At 35.1% G+C, this 15,087-nt stretch overlaps 1 protein-coding gene across 2 annotated transcripts in view; it reads left to right on the top strand.

Moving 5' to 3' along the window:
* The first annotated feature begins 224 nt into the window (after window positions 1–224).
* FANCL (FA complementation group L) overlaps window positions 225–15,087 on the top strand; it is a 29,221-nt gene continuing 14,358 nt past the window's right edge. The window contains exons 1-5 of one of the 2 annotated variants that reach the window (XM_026845724.1): window positions 235–289; window positions 1,250–1,310; window positions 2,343–2,399; window positions 4,094–4,191; window positions 11,049–11,145. In XM_026845724.1, coding sequence (XP_026701525.1) covers window positions 264–289; window positions 1,250–1,310; window positions 2,343–2,399; window positions 4,094–4,191; window positions 11,049–11,145 — 339 coding nt within the window. In that variant the 5' untranslated portion in view covers window positions 235–263. Of the gene's footprint in view, window positions 290–1,249; window positions 1,311–2,342; window positions 2,400–4,093; window positions 4,192–11,048; window positions 11,146–15,087 lie in introns of both variants that reach the window. The other variant, XM_026845725.1, reaches the window with a different exon arrangement.

The following is a 15,087-nucleotide window of genomic DNA, read 5'->3' as shown; positions in this document are numbered from 1 at the left end:
ATACTGTGAGTTAGAGGTCAAGAGCATTTCAACTTCAGAATTAAAGTCAGCATTATTTCTACCTGTCACTCATGCTGCTTTTTTTCCTAAAGAAAGAAATTCTGAATAATATTCCTGAAAGTCAGATAAGACAAACTTTCTTTCTTAGCTGATCTTATAGGAATACTTCCCACAAGTGTCTAATATTTCTCTTTTGCTGACCTTCCTTTTACTAAATGTTTATTTTCAAGGGTAGAGACTTCCATATCAGAATACTGTTACCAATGGATTTGCAACTGAAAAATGCAAGGTAAGATAGTTTCATGAAAGCAATTTGTAAGTGTATGTAACAAAAGTTTATATTGATAAAAACAATGATGGATATGCATATGAATTATTTTTTTCCAATATCACTGTGGTAATTAATTCTTATTAATTTCAATTTAACCTTGCAACAGAATTGTACAGTGTCAGTGTTAATAAATGCTGACAATAAACATTGCATATATCAAAATATTTTGTTGTTAATTAACTTTGAAACCTGTTGTAATTAATTGGTTGTTTTTATATATAAATCAATGTACTCGGAAAAAGATGTTTGTTTAAATCGGATTATTTATATGTCACCATTTGGGAAACAGAAGAATCAGTACACAGTTGTAAATTTAAGCAATTATGTACTTGATGGTTAGCATAGCTTTTTTTTTTTAAACTTAATTTTCTCTTTGCTGTTAATACGTATTAATTTGTGTTACCCAACTTTTGTTTAAAAGCTCTGTTATTACTGTGAGTGTTTAACACAGTAATATTGGGGGGGTGGAGGTGGGGTGTATTGTGTGTATGCACACATACATGGATTTACTCTTGAACATTGTATTCTATACTTGTGCCTGGGCCAGTCTGCTCTGAGCTGTGAACAGCTGCCCTGTTTGGTAGTAGGTTATGTTCTAGGTCGGATACTGATTATAGGTAACCTTGACATTTTCAAGATATCATTTTAAAATATTGGTGTATTTTATAAAGTTATATTAGCTTGCAAGAATTATGTTGGTTTTGGCAAAGAACAGACTTTTGTAGGTTAAGGGGCTTTGGGATTGTGACATCTGAAAGTGTTAAATAACTTTGATTACGGAAATTAAAATAAATTTTGAAAATTTTTTTACTTTGTTTTTTAAAAAATCTTTTATGTTGTTGTGTAGCAGACTTTCTGTTCTCTTCTAAAAATCACGTACTGTGAATTTAAAATTCGTACAAAATACTGTTTGTCTAGGATAGAGTGTAGCTGGCACCTAAAGAAGATACTGCATAGATATCGGCATATTTTGAAGCAGGTATACAAGTTTTAAAACCATTTATGTTAAATATAACAATTCTGGAAATCTTATACTCACACACCTATTGTAAAAGTGTTAAAGAACTCTCCTTTCATTGTATAACCAAGATTTGTTTTGAAATGCTTGCGGATTTGCAGGTCAATCTAGAGAGAGAGGGATAGAATTTACAAAATATTTATTTTCATTCAGGCTTTTATTTTTTAAGATAAAATGTTTTTTAATACATGGCTGCTGACATTTTACTGGAATTTTTCTTTAATCTCTCAATTAGAAACAGATTTTGGTTTTCCTTTTTTTAAGTACTTATTTTTTATGAACTGTTCATAATGCAAAGAAGAGAGTTCATATTAATTATTGATAGATCGAGCTCATTCTGTGTTATAGACGGTCAAGGAATGTAAGTTAAACCTCCCTGTCCAGAAGAAACTTTGTAGCAGGGATACAACAGACCTGCAGTCATGAAGAATATTTTGTTTCTAAGAAGGCACCTTTGCCACATGTGCTAGTTGAGACCCTATATCTCATGGGCTGTGCACCCCTTTGTAGAACAAGGGCTGTGAGTTGGGAGTAACCAAAGGTACAGAGCTGTGGAAATGGAATTGTAAATATCTATTGCATCTGAAGATAGGCAAGGATCCTTAATCATGTACAGCATATAAAAGCAGACAGGTCTGGAAAGTTCCTAAAGAAAATGTAACCAAGTAAGAAACACTTTTGAGTGATTCTAAAGCTTTTGTTATCATTGGGGAAGACAAAAGTCTTCATAAATATACAGTGTAAAGTCTTCATAAACGATATAAATGTGTAGCGTGACATGATGTGACAAAGGTGATAGTTAATTTTCAGTAAAGTTTCCTGTACTCTGGGAAATTTGTTCTGTAATTGAAATATGAAAAAATGTGGTGTACAGTTGGGTTTTTTTATGTTAATTGATTTGACAGTACTAGAAAAATAGATAGTTAGAATGAAATTGTTTACAACTAAAAGTTAGGAGTTGAAGAAAATGAACTGATACTGTGTTCTCTCCAGAGGTTGCACAGCTGTCCAGATCTTGTCAGTTTTATGGTGGAGCTGAAAACTATTTTGGTAAGTGCCAGAATATATGTGTGAGAGATGGGATGTTCTTATAGCTTTGCTTTTCACTTTCAGGTTTGTTGTTTTTTGTTTTTGTTTTTTTACAGTTTACTGTTTGATAAATGGATTTGTGTTTATTTGTTTTTTTTTTTTAAGAGGTGATTTTGTATGCATGTCATTCATGTAATATTTGTATAAATATCCTTCAGGATTTTACTTGACTGTACTCTTTGGAAATTGGAGTGTTACAGAAAAATTAAAATCCTGGCAAGAGATCTCAGTACAGAGCTATCCTCTTTTACAATTATTTTCTTGAAATTCCTGGAATTGTCCAGATAGTAAAGAAGGCTTATAATCATACAAAGGATTATACAGTCAGTGGATCGCTGAAGGTGCTTTCACCTGAGTGACAACTTAACCAATAAATGCAAAAAGCTGCTTTTTTTTTTTAGTTCAGAGACTGCTGTTTATTCTTTTTTTAAAAAGATTTTCTAATCTGGGATTGAAGAGTAGCAAAGTCTGTAGTTTACAACAGAAAACTGAAAATTTCTTGTCTATTAGTAAAAAAATTATTCTATGAGCATTCTTGGCACAGAATGCTTGCATACAACCTATTCAACTTAGAAATAAAACACAGTACACACTCTTCAAAACAACAGAAATACCCTCCTGCTGTTACATTACTGCTCTGCACTGAGAATGCCTTTTGTAGTCCTGGCTCAATCCCTGTCAAACTTTAAACCAGGCAAAGATGCTTGGGATAGGACTGAATAATAATATTGTCTACATGTGGCTCTTTTGGAATATTTCACAACAGTTATTCCATCTCTCTGCCCAGATGCACAAGTGATCAGAAAATGAGAATGCAGTGAGAGTGTAATTCATTCAAAATAATAAAATAGTGATCCTCAGTGCAGATAGGAGAGAAGACACTGCAGGGGAACTGGGCAGAAATGGTTATACAGTTTTTTTATTTTTATATTTAATTCATATTAAATTTATTAATAGTAGTATTATTTATTTTTTTAATATCTTTGTAAGCATAATTTTAACTTGAGTACACTTTTAAAGAACAATTAGCACAACACATGTGGAACGTATGGTTTGGTTTTGGTTTTCTCTGTAATGCAGCATTACCTTTTTGATAAAAATTTCTTTTTTGAGGCATTATGACATACTTGATGAGTGTCTGTACCAAAACTTACTCACTGGGATCCTATGATGTTAAAACTGAGAAATTGATTTTTTTGGCTTTTTTTAAAATGTATTTCTATATAAAGTTGTATATAGCTACTTAAGAATAATATGGGGGATTTCATATATGTGTCATCTTTTGTGGCTCTGGAGCCCAGGAGACAGCTGTGGGCTTAATAGAACCTTCTTTTGAAATGTTCTTTCAGTCAAGATGCTTGACTTCAAATTTATTAGCTGAAAAAGAGGCACATTTGATATTTGCATCTGAAGACTGTTGTCAACATCTGTGGGTTTTTTTAAATTGCAGATGTTTTCATTACCAGTATCTGAAGTAATTTACCAAACAGCTTCTTTGTCTGCTTTAGCTGGAGGCTATAACAAAACAAATGCAGTGTACAGTTAATTTTACATAAGCTTAATATTTTTGAATGAATTGCAAAAATCACATGACTAAATAGATGCAAAAATATTGAAATCTCTCTTAATGATGTTTTTAATGTTCTTTTAAACAGGAAATTGCTTTAAAGAATACACCAGACCTCCAAAGCCCACGGCCGCCAGAATACTACTCCTGTCTTGTCAGAGATCTAGAACTATTGGGTTGGAATAAGTATGTTTATTTCTTAACAGACATTATATTTAGAATATCTGTTCTTCTTTTGCATTTGTGAGTTGAACATATAAAATGCACTTGTTTTGTTAATTTATCCTAATCATGAACTGGCTTTGCTTTAAAAACTTTGCTGCTTTGTTTTTAATTTAAGAAATCCCAACAAACCTGTATCAACTGAAGGCATATTTTCAGTTTCAAGTAATAAGAGGTGAAAGGTGAGGTGCTACTACTAAGGTATCAATTCTTTGACCTATGTTTATAACTATTGTCATAGTAAACATATTTAATACAAATTTGATAGTTCTTTTTCTTCCTTCTTTTCCCTACTTTGTACAGCTTTTTTTTGACTACTCCTCTATTCTGTAATTGATCATCATGTACCTTTATGCTTTCATAAAATTAGTTTATACATTTTTTAGAGCTACAATAATTATTTTTAAAGAAGGATCTCCTTAGACGAAGGAATAAGTTAAATCCAAAAGTTAAATCTAAACAAACAAACAAAAAAGTGCAGAGAACAACTTGGAAAGCTCTAAATCCAGAACTTCAAACCAGACAGCTCTTTGTGACACCCCCAGGGAGAAGCATATATATTTTTTGCTACCCAGAGGGATTTAGGGATGAGGGCTCTTGAAAAGCATTCCTTAGTCTCCAAAAACTGTGGAAGCAGACCATGTTTGGGGGAGCAGGCAACATTTCCAAGTGAGAAAAATGTTCGTTACAGCACAAGGAGCATAAAAAATGTGTCACCTGAGGATGGAAGCTGTATATCCTGTAAATTGTGTATCTGTGGAACAAGAGGTGACAGTTCAGATCATCTTCTGGGGGAAGGAGACCTACAAATGAATCTTTTTTACCTCGGATAAAATGGTTGGTTTAATACCATGGGAAAGAATGTCACATTAGCAAAGGCTTTGCTGGGGAATCTAATGTGTACACATAGCTGCCTCTGGGTACCTTCTCAGTAGGGTCTTGAATGCAGATTATATTATTTACAGTCCCATATGCTCTCAGATGAGCTCCTAGAACAACTTTAATTTCACCCTACTACAGAAGAAAACAAGGTTGTTCTCCTCACACCTCCTATAGAAACATGAAGGAACATACAGTTGTGATGAAGTACTCAAGGTCCATGTGGAAATTTTTCAATCTGCAAAGCTTTCTGTTTTGCAAACTTGAAAGGCTTTAACTGCCATCACATCTGCCACCACTGGTGAGTTCTCTGAGTCTTTTACTCCTCTAGCAGAGAGGCTGAAATGGATGATTTCTATTCTTTCCTCTAGAACCTCCAAGAGAACCTTTATGGGGTTGAAGAAGGTAGCTGTTTCTCTGTAGGGAGGCATTAAGAAAATATATTTGAAGACTGTCTTTAATTATATCCAATTAATCTCACAGTGTCTTCTTTCAAGGGGTTAAGAAGAAAAAGATGTAGGATGTTGAAGAGTTTTGAATGAGACGCTACTTTTTAGTTTCAGTAAAATGAAAATTTAGAAAAGAGTCTACATTTGCTTTTTTCGACAAGACAAAGCTACTTTTACCTTAGTCTTGGATGGTGAGTTAACTTTAACAGGCATTTATTTTGCTAAAGAAGCCTTGGGTTTAAGAATAGTTTTGAGTTTTCTCACCTGATTTGTGGATAAATAAATAACACGATTAACACTAAGTAGGAATTTGCTTTGAAGGCCCGCATTCATTTAAAGACTTAAAACATCCCAGTTAAATCAGCTGAAGTCTTTTCAGTGATTTCTATTATTAAGTATGTAGTTGTGCCAGCTGATGAAACACTCTTTTAAAATTTCTTAGACTCAGGTCTGAGAATATTAGTTAAAATTTCCTAAAGATGTGGGAAATGAATTTTAAATTGTGCCCGCTTTCCCAAAATGAAAATAACCCCATCACCTTCAAAAATCTGATGCCAACAAAACAGACGCTGATATAAAATAAATATGCTTTTAAAATATGTATAAAAAGTACTATATTTATAATTTGATATCTAAATATAGTATATAGATAATATACTAAAAATACACTTTAAAAATATCATTTAGTAGCTTATCTCAAAACATTTTTTTTTCTTAGTGCACATACAAAACATTCAGTGCTTTATTATTAAAAAGCATATCAGTGTTTTATCAGAAAGCATGCTTCTAGGGCAGAATTTGACCTGGTTTCTAGGCAGTGATGTTCTTCCTGTAGGCACACAACTTATGCTGTGCTTTTGTCCAGTGTGGTCATGTAATTCAGTAAACATACGCTGCTTGATTGACTTATGTTACAAAGTCTCTAGTTTTTTTGGTTAAGTCAATCATTAGACAAAGAGCTAGGTTGTACATAAGAAGATCATACCTGGTTTACTACAAGTTGGAAGGAGAACAACCTAGAGAGGCAATTTAAAGCATATTAGTAAGTTACACCTCTAATTTTACTGTGCTTTTAACAGTATAATGAACAGTGTAAGGAAGGCCTCTTAACCTAGGCTGATTTTGAGTTGCAGGTGATGCGTGTCTGCATGTTAGTCAGAAACATCCTGGTATGGTCTTTCAGCACAAAACTAAGCCTGCATTTAGTACTGGCAGTAAGGATCAATCACTGCTCACACCTTGAGAAGCCTCCAGCTTTCTTTACCAGGATTTTTCTTAGAAAAGAACTGTCTTGTGGACCCTAGATTTAGTTTTTCCTAGTGAGTTTCAGGTCAGGCTGGAAGCTGACTGCATCCAAATCAAATTGAAAACATGCAGGATACTTTATTTGAAAGAGAAAGCAATAAGTTATGGTTCCTTTACCTCTGAAGAGTTACGGAGCTCTCAAGTATGGCACAAATTTAGTGTGTTCTAATGGCTTTCATCTAAGGAATATGTGAAGCTTCTTAGAAAAGATTTGAAGACTTAATCTTCAATGATCTTGCAACTCTTTCCTCCTAAACCACTGGAAGTACAAACAGTAATGAAGATTGTAAATGGGTAGGCTGCTGTGATTAGATATAATCACTTGCTCTGTGATACAGAAAACTTGATTTTTTTTTTGACCTAATTTAGGTGTAGGGGAGGGTGAATATGCTTTCATATTCTAATATTTGTCCACGAAAGTCACAGTTCACCAGGTTGTAAAATGGTACCAAATTTCTAACACTAAGTGCTGTCCTAACAGCTGAGGAGATCAAAGGAGGATACTTCCTGCATTTTAAGAACATGGAAAAATACCAGCACAAACCTGTTCAGCTGAGGTGGGAGAGAGTACAGGTGTAGTAGTATTAAGCTCTAGGAAGGGCTCTTCTATCTTATATTTTTGCTGGTTGATTCAATGACAGTGTCTTGGGAAGGTAAATTATTAACTGTAAAACATTTGTAGGACTCTTATCACCCTCATGTGGACTCATAAAGATTGCCATTATCTTTTTAGGTCCATGGTGTGAGTCATGATCCCACTTGTCTCAAGTCTCAATGCGTTTCTGCTTGATACCTGCCAAGTTTTTCATAGAAAGTATCTTTTCCTCTTGCCTTCTCCATTTCCAAGGGAATCCTGCCTTGTCATGTGCTCTCAATCGTTTGTTACGCTGAATTACAGTACTTCAGGAGATTTCTGTCTTGATGGTCATTCCACTTTTTTTCTGTGTGATAAAATGGAGCCTACAGAGGAATAAAGGTTTATATAACTGGAATGCTACCTATGTAAACAATTCCTTATTTGATTATACAATCATACGAACTTCATACAACTTTTACAGCATTGTCCAACTTCCTCCAGTCCTACAGCACTGACCGTTTTGTCTCTTCTTATCCAAAGACGGGTAGGGTGATGTTACAGAACAGGTAGCCACAAAGCTGCAGAGTTCTTTTTTTGCTATCCTAAATGGAAAATTAAATCCTTCTGCATTCCCTGGAGGCAATTCGTTGTTCTTAAATTCTGTTGAGAACAAGGAAGGCTGGCTATGAATTTTCATTCTGGGTGTTCTTCAACCTTGTCTGAGGAGTTTTTTTATTCCTCCGTGTTCCTGTTTGTGAAAAAGTTTGAAAGGAAAGAGAATGTTTTACTAGAAAATCTCTAAGTACATTGTCTGTAATGAATAATACTTAAAAGGTGTGGTGGTTTAAGCCCTGCCAGGACCTGAGACCACGTTGCTGTTGCCCCTCCCTCCCCCCAGCTGGTCAGGCTGGAAGTGAGGCACAAACCCCAGGTTAAAATAAGAAGAAATTGAATACAACAGTGTGATAAACAATCTGAACAACAACAGTAGCAATGATAGCAACAATAAACAGCAATAATAGTGAATAAGACAAATGATATACAAAGAAATACCGCAATGGTCACGGAACAAACCTGCTGTGTGCTCCTGCCACCAAAAGCTACAAAGGACCAAAAATGTTCCCGCTCACAGACCTGACATCAGCATGGTATGAATAACCGGGCTGGAGATCCCTTCCCCCTCTCTCTGCTGGGGAAACTTAACCCTATCCTAGCTGAACCAGGACAAAGGTATTGTGTTGCTTAGCTTGGATAGTTGTCTTCTACTAGTGGCTAGTTACTGAAGTCAAAATTAAATAAAAGGCATAAGAATTTCCAGATTAGTGTGGACTGTAGTGGTGCTTCATAGCAGTTATGGTCTACAGTTTTTCTCTGTTAGCTCCAAGCTTGGTGAAAATCACATTTTAAACTGGTTTTAAATGATACTTTAAATATGAATTCTAAAACTAAAAATATGTTAAAAATTTAATAATGGACAGAACTTAAATCGTTTTATGGTGTATCCCTCTATGCATAATTAAACAGGTAGCCATTATTGGTGCTTTTAGCACCTTTTCAAAAGGGTTCCTTAAAAAAAGAAAAAAAGTCTAATTTACACTGTCATTAAAACTGAATGTTAAGGTTCTTTACAAAAATGATTGAATGTAATAATACTGTCACTATTTTTTATATAATGGTGTGCATATATTTATATTTTCATATTTAAATTTATATTTTAAATATGTAAATCGGCACATACGTGTACATTTATTTTAAAGGCTGTCACGTTGTTAAACTAGTTGTAAAAGTACTGAACCATTAAGGATTTCAGAAGTAAATTTAAAGATATGTCCATTGCTATTTAAGAGATAGAAATAATTTTGTAAACTTGTTCCCTCCCACGCAGTATAGAATAAGGAACTGCAAAAATATTTGATTTTCAACTAACATAAGCCATACTTTTCTGGCACCTCAGCAGTGAAGTTGTCCAAGCAAGATGACTGTCAGAACAGATAATTTTCAATTCTAAAGACCTCAACAGCATATTTCTAATTTTTCTGTTCTCTTCTACTATCTAACCTCACAGTGTATTGATGCAGGCTTTGTTTGGGACGATGTGATATATTTTATAGCAGTAATCATTCCATGCCTTAGCTGCTGGTTTAGGATTTCTCTGCCCCAGGCAACAGTAGATGGAGGGGTGGGATATAGATGCTTTTTTATCTTTATAAAAATTTGTGATATAATTTTGAGGTGACGTTGGAAGAAAGCAGGAGTAATGATTTTTTTCCAGTTAGAGGAAGAATGCTCCCTTTTTAAATAAATTGAGTTCAATTTACTACGGTGGAATTACCAAGACTTGTATTTCTTTCAAGTGTTGTGGAGAAAAGGAGTGTCAAAATATTCCCAGGAATCTGTAGGACTACTTAATATTGTATTAATCAGCATTAAACATTATATCTCTTTCCCTACGTAGTATCACTGGTGCTTTTTCCATCTGTATTTTTCAGTTCTCTCATGTTGAGGCTATGTCATTTATGTAGATCATTTTCTTTTTGCTTCCTAGGAATGTGCACACCCTTTGGTGTGTGTCTACTTGTACAGGCTTCTACAACTGTGTTGCCAGTTTCACTTGAAAGAGAACTGTTTTTCTGAGCATGCTGGCTTGAGTGACTGGGCTAGTATGTAATGTTATTTTTTTGAAAAAAAAGTTGTTTAGGCCAGCAAGCAGATGCTTTCTTTGAACTCTGATAGGCCTTTCCATCCATCTAGGTGATAAGTTGTCCAATGATCTTGGACTGCTTTTTTATCTTTACACAACAATGACATAGTAAAAATGCCAGAATATTCATATGCCCAACACACTGGTAAATATATGGAGAAGTCTGAACCTTTTTGACAGTTGCTGAAGTTACTCAGCAGAACATATTTCTAGAGAACAATGTATTTTACAATTGTATTCATCTTCATTGTTGTGGGAAGCACAAATCAGTGGTATCTTAAGCAAAGAGTCAGTGATTATGTCAGAAGTTTTAAAACTTATTTACATTTATTATGTCCTTGCTACTTGCTTGGGTGCAGGTGTATTGTGTAAAACTACCATGAAACAAAGTCAAACCATCATAAATAACTCATTTTGTACCTGTTACGGTACTATTTTCTGCAGAAAATCAATTTCAGAATATGAACCAATATTCACTGAATTTTCCACAATAATAGTATTGATAATAAAAGAGAACTTCATTGAAGAGAAAAGCAAATCAAGAGCATAAAAGTCTCATACAGCAAGAAACTGCAGAAATGGATCAAAGATTTGACAGGAAGTTTAATGTGTACATAAGTAGAGGCTGACAGGAACATGCTGTGTGTGTCAAAGGTTCCAGTGATGGAAAACTGAAACACAGTGCTCACTGACCACAGCATGAGCCTTGACACACGTTGTAAATAACCCAAAGATATATAACTGCATTAAGCAGTAGACTGGTGTATTAACAGCAGTAAATCTAGAACAGCAGAAATGGTTGGCATATAGGACTTCCTCTGATTAATATTTGTAACCGACTAATAAGAGTACTGCAGACATTGCAAACTACTTCTTACAATGCTGTTAAGAGTTTTCATTTCTCTTTCAGAGTGGCGTATGTGGATACCGGCCTTACCACAATCAGGCTAAAAGCTGAAGACTCTTGTGGTCGACAGCATCTCGTCACTCTGAAGTTTAATGCAAAGGTGAATTTATGTGGCAGAAAATATTTTAAGGCTTCCTGCAACTAAATGGATTTTTCTTAATTCATAAGGATTTTAGAGAGTTGGTTGGTTTGTTAGTTTATCTATTCTACAAGATAATGGTGGGGATTTTTTAGAGAAATTTTTTAATATAGAGTTTTCAGACTTTAACTATATTGAAAATTAATATTGCCTTACAGCTGATTACCTGTAAGAATCTTTTCAGGTGAAGCTGTGCATCTGTTTTGCTATATTAAGAGGTTAGCGAATTAGACAGCAGAGTAGGCGTATTATACTGGTGATAACCAAATAATGTAACGGAGTAATACAGAAAACATGCAATCAGGCGGAATAATGCACCTAAAGCAACAAATAGGAAAATACAGGGTAATGCATGAAATCATTACTACACAAGAGAGAGGACAGTGATTAAGAAAGATCCATCACCACTTGCCTACTTTACCATCATCCAGACCCTCAGTCGCTGGGCAGCCCTGGTTGCAGGGAGGATTTGCAGAGCCTTTCCCAGCAAGTGGGAAATACTACGCGGTGTGTCCACCCATAGATGAGGCATCCAAAGTTGCTGCAAACAGGTCCAGCCTTATATACCCCCAAATCAGCAAGCCAGAATAGCTGGCACCTTTGTTTTGAGCAGAAAATTTCTGGTTTCATTCTCCTGTTGGATTCCACCCAAAGCCTGGCCAGGGCTTGGGAAGGAAAACCAAGGGAGTTTCTAACAAGGCCAAACCCTTGGGTTCTCAGCCTTGAACAAGGCTAAACAAGGGAAGTTGGATACATTCTCTTCTCACTCCTGATTATATTCTGTCTAAGATGCATCTTTCACTAGCGAGTTTACATATTTTAATAATCACTACATGCTAAGTTAGCAGCTTTGGCTTGGGGCCTGTTCAGGCTTCAGTATTTCAATGCTTTAGCACTTTCTACCTCAGCATAAGTGGTTGTTATAACTTAGTACAATACCTACTAGCACAATGGTTATCGTTTATAAAATATACAGGATTCATCTATAGGTCAACTCTGGCTTGGGCATGTTGTCCAAGCCTTAGCACTTCAGCATCACATAAAAACCACTGTAGTTCTTTTACTGGATTACTGACAAAGTCATCTGGAAGACTTGTGTGTGGAAGCAGAAAAATTTTAATTCTTCCTGGTACTTAGAACTGAATTCAAATTGCAGCATTTCTTTATAGAATTTCTCATTTCAAGGCATAAATCTCTTACCGAAACCTGTGAATATTCAGGCTGTGACAATTGTATGGTAATAGCTGTTGTCTTCAGGAAATCTGTGTAGGGGAAAAAGTGGTCGAAAAGTGTCTAAACGATGTTGTTTGGAACTATCTTTGGTCCATTATCTGGACTAATAATCTAGAAGGGATGAGGAATGGGCATGGTACTGTGAAACCTTCACAGACAGCCTATATTCCTTCACATACTAGGAGTTTTTTAGTTTTACATAAGACAAGCTAACTTTCCTTTAGAAGGGAAAAAGGAGCCTGTGGAAAAAGTACTGTTGGGGAATTGAGGTCGCTAAAGTGGATTTTAAAAGTAAAACTCTTACACACACAGAGTAATGAATGCATGATTAATTTGCCAGCCAGTCCATTATTAAATACACCGATGGAAAAAACTATATGGAGAAGTACATTTATGGTCTACTGAACGTGCAAGGAGAAAAACCAGACTGTATTGTCATTGTTTATAAGGGACTGCTGTCCCATACTTAGTATGATGGCAGACATTAAGTGCAGCCTGTTGCCCCTAAGTTTTCTTTTGATTTTATGGCAACTGAAGTATTTTAATTATGTGGAAGTGTAAAAGTGCAGAAAAAAAAGAAAGGACAATACCCACTTTGACCAATCAGCTGTTATAGTCAAACACTATTATGCTTAGACATTGGTTGGTTCTGTTTAGGCTTAACTTATCACTGTACTGTAAGGGGAATCAAACTTACTGTTTTCTGCTCTTGTAAAATGTCCTACATTTTCTTTATAGTAATAAAATATCTTAAGTTGAGACTCCATATAGCAGAAGAAAGCACCGTCTAACAACCAAGGATATGGTCTAATAAAGAAACTGGATTATCCAACTTGTCTGTTGTAACATGTAGTCTTTTTTTTTTTTTTTTTCTTCAAGTGATTGTTATGATGACGGATCAATTGCTTGTCCTTTTTAAACCATGTCTGGCATTTAAACTTGCCACAGGAGAAAATTTATATGTGAAACGTGGTTTTGGTGACGCGGGGATTTGATTTTCCTTCCTATACGTATCTAATACATTTGGAAAGACTTTGCTTTTCTTTTGATAACCTGCTTTAATAGAAGTATGCCTATTTGTGTTATGCTGTGTCTCTGATGACTGTTGATATGTGAGCTAAACCTCTCCTCCCCAGTGCATATTGCTGTCTGTTGTCTGTATTGGGGCAGATGGGTTTGTTCAGCCTTGTCCTCGTGGATGCCCTACAGTGAAATGAGTTTATAAGCCTGCTGACAGTGTTTTCAGGTAGAAACTTCAAGAAGTGGTTTAGGAAATTTTTTTTCAGAAAGCTATCATGTGTACTGAGATAATCCCCTAATTATTCCTTTGCTGTCATTCTTAATGGTTTGGATGTGTTTTGAGGACTTTTCCTTAATGTGTTGTCAAATGTACTCCGTCTGTTATTGTTGTCTTAATGTGCTTTGTGACAGGAGCTGTCCTTTCAAAACACTTGATCTCCATAAACTGAGCCTTTAAAGTGTCTAGGAAACTTGGGGTGATCAGTTTAAACGTGGAAGAATTGAGAATGGTCATATCGTAGGTATGTTAGCTGAGTCATGTGCTGCACAGTTTTGATTTTTGCAAATGATTAGGCTTAAACCTCATAAGAGGATGTATTTTTTTTAATGCTCAAGATACATCTCATGAAATAGTTTTCCCGGTTATTTGGTTCAAAATGCCTGGTCCAGAAAGCTTTATCCATTCAGAATTTAAATGACCGGAAAAGGTTTCTGAAAACAGAGCATACCTCTTGCAAGTATAAAACCAAATACGTTGGGTTTCATTCATCAGATTTCATCTTGTATTGCATGAGAAGTGGGTTGGGTCTTTGCCATTTCAGATCCCAAGAATTCAGCTAGGCCTCTGCAAAAATTTACCTGCCATGTAGTAAACAAGATGCTTCAGTAATTTTCTGAATGATTGGCAAGGGTTATCAAAATACTTTTTCTAGGTAAAATCAGCTGCATGCTCAAAAATACAATATAAATATTTTGTTTAATAATTGCCTAAATTGTTCTGAAGAATAATAAGATAATTTCTGACATATACATTTGAATGTAACTGTAATATGCTATCAATGTGTCCTGGTATAGTATTTAAAATGCTATCTCCTGGGGAGTTGCTCACCTTATTTTATTTTATAGGATTTTGCTCTGCAAGGTCCAAAAACCTTTTGTACATACGTATAGAATCTTTGTTGCATGGTTCTTGGCAATTACTTGGTGCTCAGTAGAATATTGTGCTCTTGAAGAAAATTTGACTAAAAACGCAGGGGGAAAAGTGCTGTAGGTTTTTTTTGAAGTAATATAAAGTTAGAACCTGTTTGCAAGCATTTGTTTGAAGAGATCCTACAAAAGACTACATAAAATGAATTTACTTACCAAGAAAGTGAGCACATAATTGCCTAGTGCTGCTGGGATTTAAATAAGGCAGTCCTAAAATCAGTCCTAGGGAAAAATTCGTCTGAGTTTGTTCTAGGCATACTACTATAAGTTAAAAACAAGTTTATTTCTATGCTAGCATTGAAGTATTTCATGAAAAATAATAGCTATGATACAAACACACTAACACTACAATGCCTACCAGAACAGTAACACTACCATAAAAGAAACTGTAACAGCTTTTGTGGATATACATTTCTAAGTTGTAACGGCCTCCTGTCCAAGTTA

The sequence above is a fragment of the Athene cunicularia genome (assembly GCF_003259725.1).
Source record: "Athene cunicularia isolate RWA chromosome 3 unlocalized genomic scaffold, athCun1 chr3_part1, whole genome shotgun sequence".
NCBI lineage: Eukaryota > Metazoa > Chordata > Aves > Strigiformes > Strigidae > Athene > Athene cunicularia.
The sequence above is the reverse complement of the archived record's forward strand: the minus strand, read 5'-3'. Positions and strand labels throughout refer to the sequence as shown.